We start from the raw sequence: 18,721 nt of genomic DNA, 5'->3' as shown, positions 1-18,721 counted from the left end.
TATTATCTTTATCCCCCAGCACCACCAGTTTCCCTTAGTTATTTCATTACAGACTATCTTGTTTATTTTTATCAAGATATCCTGACTGATTCTTGGGTCTGGTTCAGCCACTAGTGTATATATAGTGTGATCAACAACCTTTTTTGTGTGTGTCTATATATACACCCATCATCTTCAGCCCTTGTTGATACGCTGCTGGATGAAGGCCTCGCCAATGATCAATGTATTGAGCAAGTATTCAAGTGTTTCAAGTGAATCCACGTAAATGTCCCTTTTAAGATCATTGTACCCTTCTTCAACACGGTCTTCTTAATGCATCTTGGACCGCTGAGGTGAAACAAATAGGGGAGTGGGGTGGGGGAAACCCCTGCTCAGCTCTAATAAAGTATATGGTGGTAGGTAAGGTGCTGCCTGGTAGATATATATATATTATTGAGGACGATAAAAGAGAGAAAGAATCCCAGTTATGAGCCTAGTTATGAGGATGTAAACGAATTGGTTAAAATAATTTTATTAATATACAATCATAAAATAGGTTGGGCTTTGTAAACTAAACGGTGAATATGTTTCTTATATAGTCAGCAATGTTTAAAATGTCACCAGGGTGTATATGGCTTAGTGCACTATTTGTAACCCAGAAGATCTGTTTGGACTTAGTAACAAATCTTTGCCGTACCAGCGTAGCGTATAAAGTTATACTATTTTGCGGTAATCGTTCCCCGGTAGTTTTCTACCCCGTAATAATAAACTCAGCCGGTAATAGAGTAATATAGCTACACTGGCGACACACTTTATTCGAGCTCGGCTAGTCCCACGAATTCGGGTATACCCGGGTGTATTGAGGTTTGTGACTGTTTTCTGCCCGAGTGCATTGAGGTATTTTTAAGGCAGGGATTTAAGCATTTTATTCCCGCTGGCTGCAATACTGCAGAGTATATATATATATACTGCATTACAATTCATGAATTTATGCCATCTGGTAGACACGCGAAGCATTGCAGCCTATTAAATCCTAATCATTATCATTTAACAGATCAGCCGCCCGTCAGCCAGGCATGAACCCAGGCTGGGAAGGCAAACGCAACGGGGCTTGTCAGAGGTGAGGAGCGGCGCATTCCAGGTATCTGCCAGGTACATACTGGGTACTTGCTCGAATAAAGTGTGTCGGTGCAGTATGTCTCAGACAGTGGTTGCTCTATCTATTATCTCTTTACCTACTAGTATATCCGACATCGAGTCCTCAAGATGCCCAGGTCTGTCAGATATTTGATAATTGTTACAAAGTATACTTGGAGCTGGTCGTGATACCTCAGTTCTCGATGTATTAGTTCTAAATTGCAATCAATTAGTTGCTTGTTGAACCCTACATATGACAATATCCTAATATTGTGTAAATATATATACGTCTACTGGTTGACCTCTCAGGACTCTATATATTGTCAGGAACTCTGCTGCATTTGCCATCAAATGATGTAGCTGGACCTTAATTGATTTCTAAACAAGCCGGAGTTCAGCTTATTCAGTTAATTGGTTAGATCCTTAAAAGTGTCTATTTCTGATAATTAGTAGCAGCAGTTCCTAGACATGTCAGTATAGGGCTCAACCAGATTAATTGATTGAATCCTTATTCTATCCATGTCTTGATACTTTGAAGCGGAGAACATTTGGATTCTTATTCCCTCAAAAAGAAACTCCTTGTGTGTTCTGGATTTCTGCTCTGAGAACAGTGTTAATGGCAGCCGGACGTTGCTAAGGTCCTGGGTTTGCCGGTATTTGAGAGCCCCAGATGCAGTTTCCTCTTGGTGGGTTCACAGCTCGAGCCACCTAGAGTAGCTGAAGCTCCGCTGCAATACTCAGTGGTAGTGGTCGCCGGACCCTACAGGCAACGGACGATACAGATTAAAAATGTGAGCAGAAAAACTTACACAGGGATCGGACGCATGATTTTAGCTAAGAGTGGTGGCACGGACCACATACTCTCAATAATTTCTCACTAAGTTGCTAGACATTCTTTCCCCTGTAGTTTGTTTAGTCGACGTACATTTCACGCTACTGCGTTTTCTCAAGGCTCAGTTTGGAAATGGGGCGTGTTGCTCCACGGTCGTGGTTTTTAAACCCTACCCAATTGCAATTTTGTTTTTATTTAAATTAACCCTTGTTTTTCCATTGTATGTGGGGTGACACCCACTTTGGAGTATCCTTTGTGCTGGGGTATAATCATAAACCCTTTAATTAGTTAGATTTAATACCTTCATGTCCAGATACCACAAAATTGTTTATGGGTCCATCTGTACTGATTACTGTACCCAAGAAACTATCCTGGTAGCACTAGATGTAGAAGGGCTATATTCTAGCATTTTCCATGAGGTTGGCATTAAGGCCACCCAGCACTTTCTGGAAACAAGGGGAGAATGCTACAATAAGTACAATGAGATGATCCTCAAACTGTTAAGATTCGTGCTAACTCGGAATTATTTTCTGTCTGACAGAAAGCTTTACCACCAGACCCAGGGTACAGCAGTGGGGACCACGTGTGCCCCATCATATGCCAATTTGTACCTGGGCTTGTTGGAAGCACAAACTGTATTTTCTGATTTGGGTCTCACAAAACCAATCCGCAGTTCCCAGACATGTTCATGGAAATAATATGGCCGGGGTCTCCCTTGTTCCAGTAGCCACAAAAAGCCCAAAATAAAAATCAGGAGATGAGGTAGCGGCTTTGTATTAGTGATCCAATGACCATATTTGTAAAAACAAAAATTGTGTCTCAAGTCAGTACAAACAAAGTCAGATCTTGGGAAGAGAGTTCGGGGGACCACAGCTCAGCTCCAGTTCCATCAAGATTTTTTTTTTTAGGGTTGCAGCTTTAAGGTTCCCCACTTTAAACGCAAATAACTCTTTGTTAGAATAAGCCTTGCTCATGTGAATCTTTAAAAGAAGCACAATTAAAAAAAAGAGAACTTCTCAACTCAACTGATTTTAGAGGATGGCGAAAGTCAATGCTTTAGTCACACTTTGCAAATGTATCATTGTAGATATCAAGCTGTAGTAAGGTTAGGAACACATACTTACTCTATTCTGGTCAAGGTGTAATTTGTTGGAAGATGTGTTTCTTTTCCTGGGATCCAAGTGCAAGTGAAATTTGCTTTGTTGTAGTAAACACAGGAGATATTCTTTGGGGTTTCTGGTGGAACTGTGATTAAAACAGAAACTATAATTACAAGATTAACCCATTGGATCAATGACAGCTCTGTAACTGGAAAATATTGATATGATAAAGTAATTGTATCTACAGTATCTAGCTTTTCCCTTTCCTTTTTTGTTCTGTACCCTATCCCATCCTCCCTACTATTGAAAACAAAACATCTGTAATAAATGAACAGAACCGGAATTAAAAAAACAAAAACATAAATATATAATTTGTTGAAAACAAAGTCTACGGCCCTTATTCTATAAGGTGTGATAAGTGAAGATGACATGTTAAAGTCAATGGGACTTTTCCTGCGATAGCACATCATCTGCACTATCACACCTTACAAAATAAGGGCCTAAAGGTTCATATTGGTCCATTTGTAAATATTAAAAAGTATTGTGAATAGTAAAAATCACTCAAAATGTACAAACTCTTGCCAACATTTGCTCAACAGAATTTTTTTAACACGTTTTTTTACCAACAGCATTGAAAGGTGTAATTTCAAAACTAGGTTAAAAAATAAAAGGGGATTAGCCACTCGATTCTTTTAACAGATTTTCTTATTTTAGTAATTAATACATTGTTTTTTATTCTTACAGATCAATTTAGAAAACACAATTCCCACTTAATCAATATGTAGCCCCTCATATAGTCAGCTACTCAAGGACTCCTTGAGTTTATAACAATTATAAGCAAAATGATTAAATATTGGAGGTATAGCTCCCCAATTCAGCACTGTAATGTCATAGGAGTGAGGGATTACTTAAGCAATAATCCCCAAAGAACAGGGCATTATTGGCCAGTAATGCCCTGTTCTGAGGGGATTATTACTATTATACACTACCGACACACTTTATTGCAGCACGGCTAGCACCGCAAGCCGGGGGATGCCCCGGCGTGCTAGCCGCACTCCCTCAGCGTGCCGCGCATCACCGATGCGCGGTCATGCGTCATCGGGTGCCTGCGCCCCCTGCACGCGCGTCCAGGGCTCCCCGAGGGAGCCCTGGTGTCCCGCGATGTGGAGGACGGCGGCAGGGGGTTCCGGGGGACCCGGCGGACCCGGCAGCGGGAGGGAGAGCGCCCCGATCGGAGGGCGCTCCTGCGCTGCTTCGGCGCGCGCCCGGCACCCTCCGGCGCGCCAGGTTACTGCTGCGGCTGAGAACGGGCAAATGCTCGAATAAACTCGGCCGCAGCAGTAGGCTAAATGTAGATTTTTTTTTTAAAATTTCATAAAAAAGATCCACTTTTGTAGTCATATTGATTTTTATCAGCGTTGTCTAAATTCTTATGCTTTTACTGCAAGTTTATTAAACGTAAATTGTACACACACTGTAGCCCCCCTCTAAACACACAAGCACACTCTGCAACCACCTCTATATACACAAACACACTCTGCCGCCCCCCCTACACACACTGCAGCCCCCCTCCTGTACAACCACAAAACACACTGCAGCCCTCCTCCACCCTCTACTCTCACAAAACACACACACATAAACAACACACACAGCAGCCCCCACTCTACACCCCCAAACACAGAAACACACTCTGCAGCCCCCTTTAAACCCACAAAACTAGACACACACACACACTGCAGCCGTCCTCCACCCTCTACACCCACACACACACTGCAGCTGCCCTCCACACCCACAAAACACACTGCTGCCCCGTCTATATCCACAATACACACACCAGCAGACCCCCCTCTACACCCACTGCAGCCCCCTGTAAACCCACACACTGCAGACACACACACAAAACACTCTGCGCTCCTCCACCCACAAAACACACACACATTGCAGCCACCCCTACACCCACAAAACACACACACTGCAGCCCCCACTCTACATCCACAAAACACACACACAGCAAACACACACCAACAAAATAGACTATGCTGCCCCCTCTACACGCACAAAACACACACCAATAGAAGACACACACACCAATATAACACTCTGCTGCCCCCTTTACACCCACAAAACACACAACAGACACCCAAACCTTTCCCCTCACTCTCTTGTGTGGAGCTCTCTGCAGGCAGGGTGGGGGAGGAGTCATTGCCTTGCTGCTGCCTCCTGTCTAATCACCTCCCCTGTCTGAGAGCTGATCTCACTCTTTGTGAGTGACAACAGAAAGCTGATTGGCTGAAAAACTTGGCAGGGTGCTGTAGACGGACGTTCACAGAGGTACACACTTGGAGTCGTTTATAGTGTGAAATTATAATAAGGCTTTATTGTGCCTTTTCCTTTTCGTCAGGAAATTCATCCAAACACAGGGGGGGGGGGGGGACAAAGCTTCTATTCACTTGGGAGTATTTCTAGTGAAGCACTATGCAATAATTCACATCTCCCTTAGTCAAGCAGTTCTCGCAGCCCCAAAACATATAACATGAAATAAGCAGATATAAGCAGTCTCTTAAGAATAAAAGTCTTATCTGTTTCTTGGAGGGAAAATCTCACTTCCTGGTTCAGCTTCAGGTGCAGTAGTTTTCCCTGTGTCTTGAAATCAGCTATGCTGTGCAGAGCTCAAGACTGGTCAGCTCCAAGGGTCAGCTCTCAGTCAGAGCTAGGGAGTCACTTCCTGTCTCAAAGGCAGGCTTTTTGTAAACAATCTAATCAGGCAGGTGGTGTTTAGTAATTAACTACCACACTGCTAGATTAAAGGCACATTACTGAATCTGGAACACCGGACAGACACTTCTTTGGGGTACACGACTTCTGCCTTGGGCCCTCTGGATATTCGGTTAACCGTGGGACAAATTCTCCATTTTCTCTAGGCTGCAGGGCAACTCGGTCCCCCTTTTTCTCCACAGGATCTGCGGACGTGTCTGTTACTTCCACGGTAAGTGAAGAACCGCTTTTCTTTTTCTTTTTCCGCCTTTTTGATTTGGATGACACCGTCCCTTCAGGGATATTGGGGTCTCCATCTTCATTTGAAATTTTAGCAGCTTCATTATATACGCCAGGCTTTTCTTGCAGCTGCTTTAGCTGACAGAAATATTCGGTGATCCACTGCTCCCGCTCTGTCTCCTGCTGACCATATTCGTCATCAAAGGGAGCGGTCTTTTCTGTTCGTGCCGAGTTCAGGCACCCCCACCATTCTTGGGGTGTTTTGTGGGTGTGACTCGGTTCGGGTACCCCGTAAGAGATGTCTTCCTCTTTATTGTTCTGGAAGGGCCACTCTTCCGTGGGGTAGGGTTCATTACAGGAACGCTGCATCTTGTCCTCCATTTTTAGGCTATCAGGTGTAATTTTCTTCCTGACCTCAGGAGGCGCTATTGCAGCTGTTGCCACTGTATTTGCTAGAACCCCCAATTGTGGTAGTCCTACAGATGGGCATATTTTGCTTGTAGAGGTCGTAGCTCTCACAGGCATCTCTGTAGACTTTTCTTTCTTGGGTAATAATTTTTTTTTTCAATATCAGCAGTACTGTGCATGCATTTTCTTTTATCAGGTATACAAGATTGTGCAGTTGCTAGGTAAAAAAGTCTATTTGCTATACACCATTTATTTGCTAGGTGCAATACCTCCGCTTCAGCAACAGAATTTGGTTTTCTGCCTGAGTTCAGTAATTTTCAGTCTCATCTTTGGGTATTATGGCATTCACACTTCACACTTTGGGTGTCTGTTTTGCTCCCAAGATAAATAGGCATACTTTTTTACTTGCAGAAAAAAAAACATTCTTTGCAGTGGACTCAACACTCAGCAATTGGCTTTGAAAAACCTTTTTCTTTATAGGGCAATTTTACACTCAGCATTTGTTTGCTAAAAATTCCCCTGCTTCAGCGCAGTCTTGTATCAATTTTCACACTTTTCTGCATATACTCCATTCACAGCTGGTAGCCCTATGCGGTGTGGCAACCTTTATTTGCAAAATCAGTACCACTCGTGGGTCACCATCTGTATTCACTGCTTCAGCGAAACTTTTGAAAACAACAAACACCTATCCCTTTTAAGGGCTGACTCACTTCTTGAACCCTGAATATGGCTGGAAGGCAAAACCCCTATTTCAATGACCATATTACGCTTTGTGATAGGCAAATAAAGTTTTAGCTGCTTCAGCAGTCTCTCTCCTCTTGGGATTGGGGTAAAGAGTCCATCTGTGGTTTTGTAAGTTTCAATGGTGTGTCCCTTTAACTCTGCTGCATGAGGTTTTTTTTTTTTGGTTTTTTTTTCCAGATTGTTTGTAGGCAAAAAGCATTAAAAAAAAATTCACATAAAAATCTCCGGTCCTTTTTAATTACAAGGACACCTCTTGTCCCACCTCGGACACCAAATGTAGATGGACGTTCACAGAGGTACACACTTGGAGTCGTTTATAATGTGAAAATTATAATAAGGCTTTATTGTGCCTTTTCCTTTTCATCAGGAAATTCATCCAAACACAGGGGGGGGGGACTAAGCTTCTATTCACTTGGGAGTATTTCTAGTGAAACACTATGCAATAATTCACATCTCCCTTAGTCAAGCATTTCTCGCAGCCCCAAAACATATAACATGAAATAAGCAGATATAAGCAGTCTCTTAAGAATAAAAGTCTTGTCTGTTTCTTGGAGGGAAAATCTCACTTCCTGGTTCAGCTTCAGGTGCAGTAGTTTTCCCTGTGTCTTGAAATCAGCTCTGCTGTGCAGAGCTCAAGACTGGTCAGCTCCAAGGGTCAGCTCTCAGTCAGAGCTAGGGAGTCACTTCCTGTCTCAAAGGCAGGCTTTTTGTAAACAATCTAATCAGGCAGGTGGTGTTTAGTAATTAACTACTACACTGCTAGATTAAAGGCACATTACTGAACAGGGATAAGTCCCCTGTTACAGGTGCCAAAAATTCCGGGTCATTACTGACTGGATAATGCCTGGAATTTTAACCAATCAGAGAGCATGGATTTCAATAATGCCCGGAATTTAACAGCTTTAGCCTATAATGTTGAATACAATGAATCACGTTTCTTATAGTTAATTGTAGAAGTTTAGTTTTTTTTTTGGTTTTCAGACCTCCTCATATTTAAGTTTGTTTATTTTATGCAACACACCAGGGTCACTTAGAAACTAAACTAAAAGGGTGGAATCTACCCATCAATGATTGTCTAGAGCAGGAGTGCGCAAAGTTTCTGAGCTGCGCCCCCCTGCCTGGCGGCCTCAGAGCTCACGCCCCCCCCCCCTGTCCTAGGACCCGACGTCAAATGATGCCGTGGGTCATGTGATATCACGTGACCTTGCAGCGTCATTTGATGTCCGTTGCCATGGCGACGTGTCACGTCACATGACGTTGCCGAAGAGCTGGCTGAGAGCAGGTAAGAGAAGTTACCGAGGCCTCACGCCTCCCCCAGCATTTAATTTAAATGCTTTGGGGAAGAGCATCTATAACCAACGCACCCCCCCAGAAAATCTTGCGCACCCCTGGTCTAGAGCAGGCTTGTCAATCTCAGATTAGCTTGGTGGCCAATTCTTACATCCTACTGCAAGACTGCAGGAAAAAAATAAAATACATTGTCACTATAACCAATTCATACACTTATTTCTTGAGCTTTTTATATAAAAAATATATAAAGGTCTCTCGTATCTCTCTCCCCCAGCCCCATTCTCACTATCCATCTAGAGAATACAGAATCCTAGTAAATGGCCCTGAGAGAGGGAGGGAGGGAGACTGACTCTCTTCCCAGCCCCCCTCTCTCTCGCTCTCCCACCTCGCACTCTCTATTCCCCCTCACACTCTCTCTCCAACCCATTACACACTCTCTCTACACCCTCACACACTCTCTCTACCCCCTCACAATACACAAACACACACACAATACTCCCCGCACAATACACACACACGGACTCTGACTTTATGAAAATTTGATCCCCATTAAAACTCCCTGCTAAATGACAAAACCTCTAAAAAATAAAAAAAAACTCCCTGCTAAAAGAGACAAAAGCATCAATTTTTCACTTTAGTTAGTAAACCCCTAGGTGTATTTGAAGTACATTTTCGTTCATCTGATCCAACTTTATAAATGTCAAATTATGGGAGGGGATGGGCAAATTAGTAATCTTGGCTGGCACTACATTGGCAAAGCTGCCAAGCTTTATATGTACTCAAACACAACACATTTATCATTGTAATGAATACTTAGCACAAAATATTTTTCAAAGAAATTATCTATCTGGCATCATCACTATACACAGAAGAATATTACTCTTTGGGAATGATAACTGCCACAGCTCCGCAGTTCATCAACAGCCAGCTATTCAGTAAATATTTTCACTAACCACTTTGAAGTTAATGGGCCAGGAACCAACTGGTTTGCAAATAGTATTGTCCTTCCTTAGCATATTCATCCTTAGTATACTCAGCTAACATCTGTTACAGCTGCAAAGTCAGGTGACCTGGAATAAGTTCCTGGTGGATAGCCATGACACTTTGAGCCTCTTGACACGGTTAGTTTTCCTTATTTCTGTTGTACTTTTTATTGGCAGTGGATATAATTCACATGGGAAATCTCTTGCCGCTGCCTCGAGGCATTTATCCAAATAAGATTATTGTTTCAAGACAATGGTATTTGTGAGGTGGGAATAAGAATGAAAAATCCCACAACGGATATCAACTTCTTTACTAGTGACCTATGGCAGCATGTGGATTTCAATGTCAATGTTCAACGCAATGACTGAGCACAAGAGTTTGTTAATGGAATAGAAGCATCGTCTATGCCAGTGTTTTACAACCAGGGTTCCTAGGAGCCCTTGGGTTCCCCGGGCATCCCTAAAGGGTTCCCTGCAATTTTCTGGTCATTTGAAAATTGTATCAGATACAGAAGAACATACAATGCATCTGATCTCAGAGTCGCTGTTAGAGATGGTTGGGGGTTCCCCAGAATTTCACTAAGGGTTCCGTAACGAAAAAAAGGTTGGAAACTACTGGTCTATGCAGGAAGTCAGTTTTAAATGTGCTAACTAATATTCTTTGGCATTATATGACATTGTAGTTTCTTGTGCTCCCCTTCAGACATTTACTAGTTAAAATACTAAAACAATCAAGTAGCTCAGAAACTTGCACTAGAAAAGCAGACTTTTGAACCTGGTGTAAAACCTAAAGTGTTTTTAGATTGTTAGCGCAGAATTAAGCGTGTATGTATCAACCAAAAATGTATTTGATGCCGCACAGATGTTTCTTTACATTGGTTAAGAAAATCTGTTATTTTGACAGTATGGCGGTTATAAATTATATTATACTAGTTATAAATTAAAAAATGACAAAAATTGGGGCGCAAATAAATCGAAGGACATAAAGGAGAAAATAAATAAAGACAAAAATAGTGCAGCACAGTAAAGATAAATTCCTGTGGAGAAGGTATTGGTTAATGATTAAACGCACATGCTCCACATATATATCAGACAATGAGGTTCTATAGAGTAACCAACTCACATGGACCCTAAGTGCTAATTATTGTCAGCAAAACTGTGCCCCACCTTGGGAACGTATTTTTGCTGGAGAATAGCTGCTGAGATTTGGTTCCTTTTTTCTGTTGGACTACATCACCTGCTTAACGGCCATAGAGCAGGCGCAGCGGTGGAAAGGAAGTGCTGCTGTTCATTTCCAGATTGTGAACCTGGATGGTCTGAATGCCTTTCTCAACACTGCTTATGTAAGTGCATTACTTTGTGATTATTTGTTATAAATCAATCTTCACTACTATTATTATATAATTTATTATTATTATTATTGTTGTTATTGCCTTGTGTCTCTTCTATGTAGGATTCCCCTCTTCTCCCCTCTTCTCTTCTCCCCTCTTCTCTTCTCTTCTCTCCTCTTCTCTTCTCTCCTCTTCTCTTTACCGCTCCCCTCTTCTACCCTCCCCTCTTCTACCCTCCTCTCCCCTCCCCTCCTCTACCCTCCCCTCCACATCGTCACATTTTTGTATAAATTTAAATCATACACAATTCTGTTTTCATTTACCTTGTATTAACAGGTATTCAACACAACACAATGCATCAAACTTCATTTCTAACAACCAACAAATGCCACCCCATCTGCCTTATGAAGTACTAATCTGCCCTGCTTGACTGAAAAATAGAGTTCTTTCTTTTCCTTTCATGACAACCTAACTCCATCTCATCATGAGCTTCCGATGCAGTTTTGGGTTACTGTTAGCCCAGTCCACTCTTGTTTTCCCAGTTCAGCGTTTGGACCTGTACAACCAGAACTGGACTTGTAACTTGTAACCCATGCAGACGTGTTGTTTGGTTGGCAACTCTGCATTTAATTCCAGAGAGGGAATACAATAACTGACACAAATATCCATGAACGTAGATTGCAAACAGAAACAACAACAAAAAACAGGTCAACAGCTCCATCATCTTTATGACTTTTTGAGCAGTAAAACATATCTTGGGGAATGAGGCTGCATTTTTACCATGCCACGCTGGCCAAATAACTCCCTCCTTTTCTTTTCATTTCCTGCAGAAGTAATCTCTCTGACCTCAAGTCTCAGAGTGTTTTAAACCCTGCCATTTACACTTTCCTCCACAAATTAGACCATATCACTAAACAGCCTGATTTACTTATAAGTTATAACCAAAAAATATTTTGTTCTGTAGTAAAGAAAATTGTGCGAATAGAACATTTCTACTGTATGTTGCAGATTCGGCAAACAGCATTGAATGTGCTAGCCATGCACATACAATGATGCCTGCAGCATTTCTTTTACCAACACTTTGGTATGGCTTTTCCCCAAAAACACACAGCTCAAAATTAAAGTGAAGATTTCTGTGACTCTGCCTTTCACAATACAGTTTGTGTAGGCAAAATGGATTTAGTCAGGCACCTTTATGTCTTTCTCCATCCCACCAATGTAGAGTCACATACCGGTAGTAAAAGTTTACAGTTAGTAAAACAGCAACAATGTAAATGGTTGAAATCCTTTTATAATTTGGATTATTGTAAAAAGCGGATCACAATAATTTTGATGGTGAAAGCCTGCCCTACTGCCTGAATATGATTATATAATGAGAAACCACTGAGGAGTTTGAGCTGTTGAAGAAATGGTTTGAGAACCATTAGGAGAGTCGACATATTTATAACATTGGAACAGTCAAGCAAAGATTTACATTTTTTTTTCTCATATTGTACTTACAACCAGATTGGAGATAAATCTGATGCAGGATTTGAGGACTTTGAAGATTATTAATACCGCATGTCAAACGCACATTTGCCGCAGTCACATTGTGGATAGTAACACTGGAAACAGTCTCGTTCACCACAGTAGAACGTTCTCCTGGAATCCAGTTTTCATTGTATCTCCAAAAGACATGACTTGCATTTGTATGAATCAAAGTGCTGTTATCTAAGATGCAGAACAAAGTAATGTTTGATCCTCTTTGAATAAAAGGAGTATGAGGAATGATTTGTGTATGTCCCATAAAATGTCCACCTAAAAATATTAAGATATGATTAAGTATCACACACAGAACTGTAATTCTATTATCTTACAATGGCTGCTATTGTCACTTTAAAAAGGTGAACACATGCCCTAAATTGACACATAAGAGTAGCAAGTACTGTCATCATTTTTTTGTAAATAAAGTCCCCAAATCCACTGACCTATAAACAAATTGGAGTATTAAGGATTGCTACTGTATCAGGGATACTCTAGAATTACTATTGTCTTTCTTAGAATCCCCTGTTCGTCTCATCCTGACTGTTTATTGGCAGTGAAATCCTGAGATCGAAATGTCAGCTTCATCAGATAATGCCATGTTATACTCTCCCAGGGAGCATGGAACTTTCTCTGAGTACATGCTACATCTGTACTGGGCCGTGGCATACCCACCATTAACTCCAGGTTAACAGTGTGATAATGATCCAGTCATATCTGTCTTCAATATTTTACTCTCTGAATAATGTCAACCTTCAAGGAACAAACTCCGAGAGATTTGGGGGGATATGGCATTTTAATGGAAAAGTACTGACTTACTGTACTTCTATCAGTGAGAGTCCCTTGAAGCTGATGTCAAAAAATAGTAAGTGGGCTAAAAGGAGAGACTCACAGAAAAATCTGTGAGGTGACACGTCTGCTTTCTTGTTTCAAGGTTTCTAACAGACTAGAAAATGAGAATAAAAAAAAACAAGATGGGGCCATTTTCACACAATTGTCCTGGGGTTAAGTTATCAGATATGGCTTTGGCATTCACTTTGACAAAAACCCAGTTTGGAGGGGAATACATTTTGCATCCCACAATAAGCAGTTTGTCAAACAAACACTAATAAAATAAACAGTTAAGCTACTAACCCTCAAAAAGCATATTGTCATACCCTGTGCCCCATCTACAGATTTTAGGATAGCAGCTGACATGAGGAGAATCTACAAAAAAAAAAACTTAACGCAACAATCTAAAAGTAAAACATACTTTCTACAGTTATAGAATGCGTTAAATAATAATCGGCCTTTATCTTGACGTAAAAGTGAATGCACCTTTATGGGATACAGTATGTTTCAGCATAGTTTTTAAAATTAAAGCTCTCACATTTTAATTTGGTCTGTAACTGTTACATACGCCTATTGTTCTGTCCCAAGTGCACTGTGGCAAGTGAGAAGAGGCCGGCAGCTTAACTCAATCCCATATACCAAACATGGGGAAGCTTCTTATTTACTGAAGTGTTTATTGGGCACAACACAGAAATAAAAAGGGGGGGAAAGGTACTGAGGGAAACATTGTGGAATGGGAACCATAGGAGGAAAGGGGGCAAGTGAATGGCAAATGGGATAGCTAAATAACATTAACTTTACCAGGCAAAATAGGTGAGATGACCCCTCGCAATGGCTGCTGGCTGAAAAAGGAAGTGTGCTTGCCTATGCAAGCAGGAAAGGGACAGGGACTACACCAAGAAGCAAGGGGAGGAGGGCAGTCCAACTCACAGAGGAGTAAAGGGGAGTTGCCAGTGCAACAGGCTAAGGCTGCATCCAGGGTGAATCCAGCCGGGCGGAGGCACACTGAGGCTGAGGGAAAGCGGGTGCTTTCCCTGGCATTAGACAGTGCGCCGTCCGGGGGCGTGTCCGGGGGGGGGGGCCTGTGACGTCACTGAGCTGGTTCGCCCTCATTGGTCGAACCGCTCATGGGACCGGCCCTGCAAAATCTAAAAAATTTCTAAGACCTACGCTTCTGCACACTTGCGGAAGCGTGCGCGAGTCCCTGCTAAAGCCGCTCTCATTGCGGCTGCAGGGGCTCACTGCCGAGCAGCAGCGCGCCTCAGCACGGGTCAGTGCCTAAGCGCTGACCATGCCCGAGGCCTAAGAAGCTAACAAGGGAGTTACATTGTAACAACATTTAACACTGAAGAGTGATAGCAGCCACAGGACAGGGAAAAACCAAACAGGGGCCAGAACACCTATCATATTAACTTTAACTGTTCATGCAATGTCTTTATACAGTATATAATGTGTAACCATCATAATTCTGTGCCCAGGACATACTTGAAAATGAGGCGGTAACTCTCAATGTATTACTTCCTGGTAAAACATTTTATAAATAAATAATAACTTTCAGTGTTTAGCATATATGACAGTTAGCTAATCCCTTGCTGCAAAACCAACTACATATAAAACACCTCTGATAAAACACATGTAACTTGGGTGCTAGCTATATATAAAATGTATGCAATAATGAGTAATACGCAGGGCCTGGACACAATGTGTCCCAAATAGCCTAAAAACAGTTGACATGTATATACAACAAATGAACTCTCTGAAATAAAGCACAGCTTTGCTGTTTGAATCCTCTATTATTAATATAATTTATTTCTAAAGTGCCAACATATTCCGCAGCGTGGTACAATTAGGGAACAGTGATATAAATTACATAAACAGAATGACATACCAATAGACACACACAAGCTGAGAAATACACTTTGATGCAAAGCTGGCAAGTAAGTGACACTAGTGTATGCAGTAATACTATGGTATTGCCAGAGGAGCCAGCAAAGCATTGCAAAATACTACATTACATGGCTATGAAGCATATTCATTCCCGTTATTTCAACAAGAAAATAATTTGAAATCATACCTGCTAAATGTGTTTTGCATAGAACACTTAAAAACCATAATGCACAGGAAAACATTCTCCTGCTAGTCACTGAAAGAAAAAATTTGTATGATTAGTAATTAATTAAAATCTGAATGTTTCCTTAGTGTAGAACTGAAAGTTTCTTTCAGTTTGTAAGTTGGTTCAAATAAGTGTCTATAATTCTTGACAGAACATACTATGTTGAAGCTTTAAAAGAGCAGTTCCCGTATCCGGTTTTATTTTACCACCCGCACCCTTTTGCCTGAAGCTGAAACCCTACAGTATTTTCAGCTCCGGAGATCCGCTGGTTCTGGAGATACCTACCGCAGAAGCTAGCGCTGGTACTGTCCCCTACAGGGAAAACAAACACACTGCCAGCTTAAATCTCCGGCGTCCACAGGCCAATAGGAAGCCGCAAAGGAGGAACTGCTGCTTTAATGCAGGGGGTCATCTGATGTCACGTGATCCACAGCGTCATTTGATGCCACGTCTCCATGGCAACGGGCGTCCAATTACACCATGGGGTTGCCATGGAGACGTGTGGACAGAAGCAGGGACTGAAGCCAACTAAAGCCGGGTATGTGAGCCACCCCCACAAAAAGTATTGCACCCCCCAGTTTGTGCACCCTGCTTTAATGTATATATTATATATAATAAGGAACATGATATGAAATGTATAAAGTAAATTATATAGAAAACATAGTATTAAAAATAAAAGGAACCGGCACTCCAGAAGTCTTCATACCACAAAAGAGATTTTAATCCACATAGATCAACGTTTCGGTCAAACACACTGACAAAGTCATCTTGATAAAGGTCAGTGTGTTTGATTGAAACGTTGATCTATGTGGATTAAAATCTCTTTTTTTTGTATGAAGACCTCTGGAGCGCCGTTTTTTTTTTATTTTTAGGAGGATGTGTTCGATATTCTAGGTCTCCCACAGCGGGGGATGATCGCTGTGCACCTGACGTATGAAGTAAATTATAAGCATTGTCTGTTGTGTGGTTGTCCCTCCGACAAACCCATGTGGGATCATGGTTTAGTGACACCTGCAGAAATAACACATATTTGTCTTTGTTTGTACTGTACACTGCTCACTGAAAACGGAATCCAAACAACATACTGTCTAATTGTGCGATAAAAGTCTGTTCTAATGCTTAGTGAGGTTCCACGTTTGGCCCTCCTCATACCCTCTTATATACATGTTACCATAAACTGGCATTTCCCTCAGTGGTTATTATCTCCTCCCGTGACATCTACAATAAAAAAACCCGGTTAATCCAGCCAAAGATTGAAATACAGTAGTATATCGTTAGAATGGGGGCGGGGATACTTCGCTCCAACTGTAAAATTAAGAGTATCAGAGTTACCATCTATGTTAAGCTTGAAGAGGGTGCTACCTGAGGATACTAGTGATTTTCAACCGGGGTTCCGCAAGTACCCCTCAGGGGTTCCGCATCCACCAGGGGAGGAGAGCTGGGATCTCTACCGACCATCCCAGGCCCGGCTGCGTGACGGCATCCCACATAGCAGTGACCCGGCGGCTACTAAGCTCAGCAGCAGCAGGAGACACCCGGTCACTGCTATGCTTCCTCTCCCTGCTCCGGTCAGAGCCGGAAGTCACGTCAATTTCCGTCTGACAGGAGGGAGAGGAAGGATTGGTTAAGAGCGTGCTGTCAGCCCTTAATGTGTGTGTGTGTGTACGTGAGAAGGGGAGAGTGTATGTGTGTATGTGAGAGGGGGGTGTGTGTGAGAGGGGGAGTATGTGTGTGTGTAAGTGAGAGAGGGAGAGTGTGTGTGTGTGTGTTTGTGTGTCGAAGTGAAAGGTGGAGAGTGTGTGTGTGATTATGTGTGAGAGAGGGAAGAGAATGTGTGTACGTGAGGGGGAGGGGGAGAGTGTATGTGTGTGTCTGCGCATGTACGTGAGAGGGGAGTGTGTGTGTATATGCATGCACGCGCCAAGGTTGAGTGTGTGAGGGGGAGAGGTAGCATAAGGGGGAGAGTATGAGGGGGGGAGATACAAGAGACGGGGGGTGAGAGACAGGGGGAGAGGGTTGGGGTTCCCCAGAATTTCACAATCAAATTCTGGAGTTCCCAAACCAAAAAAAGGTTGAAAACCACCGGCATATACACAAAGAAGCTGAGGAGAAGAAAAGAGAAAAACACTTGTTACTGTATGGTGTAGACCACAATGTGTTACGATACGAGTGTGTAAGGGACGAATAACTAAACACACAGTAACGAGGAAGGATAGCAAGTAATCTTGCTCGAGTATATTCTCGAATGAATCAGTTAGTTAGAGACTAAACAGAAAAAGGATGTCACTTATTCAAAGGCAGAGGTGACAATTGGCAAATAGTAAAAATGTAGACATATATGTAGATTTCTACATGCCTGTGCTATGTTGAGTCATTAAAGAGTTGAATTTGGTCACAGAGATGGGTGTGAGATTCACAGTGACAATATTAACAGCTGCGCCTGCTACTATGAAGATTATTTACAAAAAGTAACCCAGACGGTTCTCTTTTTTACATTATAGAAGAGGTTTAAGTTTCAGTAGTGCAAGATTGTTGGCATATTGCTTAACAGTGATTCACACACAGACCCAACCACTTCCTCAAAGCTACATGTTTGTACTGTACGTCCTACCCACACTCAACACTAATTATTCGGAAGCCATGGTCTTCAACTTCCACAAACACTTGTTGACTCTTTATCAAATTCTTCCAGCTCAATGTGCATCAATGACGAACACACTGGGGGAGACATGAACCATGCTTGCACATTATGCAAATGTTATTTGTATATTTGCTTGGAACCACGCCTCTTAAATGTTGTAGTTTTTGAGGGTTAGTCTTGCCCCCCCCTGTCTGCACTACCCCCTCCTTACCATGTCTCTAGCGTCAAATGATGCCGCAACGTCCCGTGACCCCCGCAATGTCATTTTATGCCGCGTTGCCATGGCGACGTGTCGCCGGAGACACGGTAAGGGAAGTTACAGAGGCCTAACGCGAACCCCCGGCATTTAATTTAAATGACTTGGGGAAGAGTGCAGGGCCTCTGCAACTGCCGCGCCCCCCCCCCCCCTGAAAAGTCTGACACCCCCCTGTTTGCGCACCCTTGAATTAGGCTGTAGTACTTAAAGCTATGTGGCAGCTAAACAGAGGAGATGTTTACCTTCACTCGAAGGCACACAGGCTTACCAATCTCATTAGTAAAAAAAAATGAGTGCAACCAGCAGTGGCCTTTAACACAGGTGGAGTAGTGCTAGTTTTATATATATATATATATATATATATATATATATATATATATATATATATATATAAATGAAAAGACAGAGAGCGCACGCCCCATAGCGTAAAAAAGTACATTTAATATTAAAACGGGATTGGGAGAGGGATTAGGAACCCGTGTCTCTGCTTAGAATGCAGTCTACGAGCAACACAGCCTCAATCCAGCTCCAGGCACGCTCCGGCTGTAAAGCGTGCACTTG

The 18,721-nt window shown here is 42.2% G+C and overlaps 1 protein-coding gene across 1 annotated transcript in view; it reads right to left on the bottom strand.

Annotated features, from left to right (window-relative positions):
- Positions 1-18,721, bottom strand: part of IL31RA (interleukin 31 receptor A) — a 66,592-nt gene that overhangs the window by 28,062 nt on the left and 19,809 nt on the right. The window contains exons 2-4 of the mRNA XM_075589223.1: positions 15,225-15,293; positions 12,299-12,595; positions 3,073-3,193 (exon numbers count right to left, since the gene is read on the bottom strand). Of these exons, the coding sequence (XP_075445338.1) occupies positions 3,073-3,193; positions 12,299-12,595; positions 15,225-15,279 (473 nt within the window). The 5' untranslated portion in view covers positions 15,280-15,293. The remainder of the gene's footprint in view (positions 1-3,072; positions 3,194-12,298; positions 12,596-15,224; positions 15,294-18,721) is intronic.

The sequence above is a fragment of the Ascaphus truei genome, chromosome 1 (genome assembly GCF_040206685.1).
Source record: "Ascaphus truei isolate aAscTru1 chromosome 1, aAscTru1.hap1, whole genome shotgun sequence".
Taxonomy (NCBI): domain Eukaryota; kingdom Metazoa; phylum Chordata; class Amphibia; order Anura; family Ascaphidae; genus Ascaphus; species Ascaphus truei.
The sequence above is the reverse complement of the archived record's forward strand: the minus strand, read 5'-3'. Positions and strand labels throughout refer to the sequence as shown.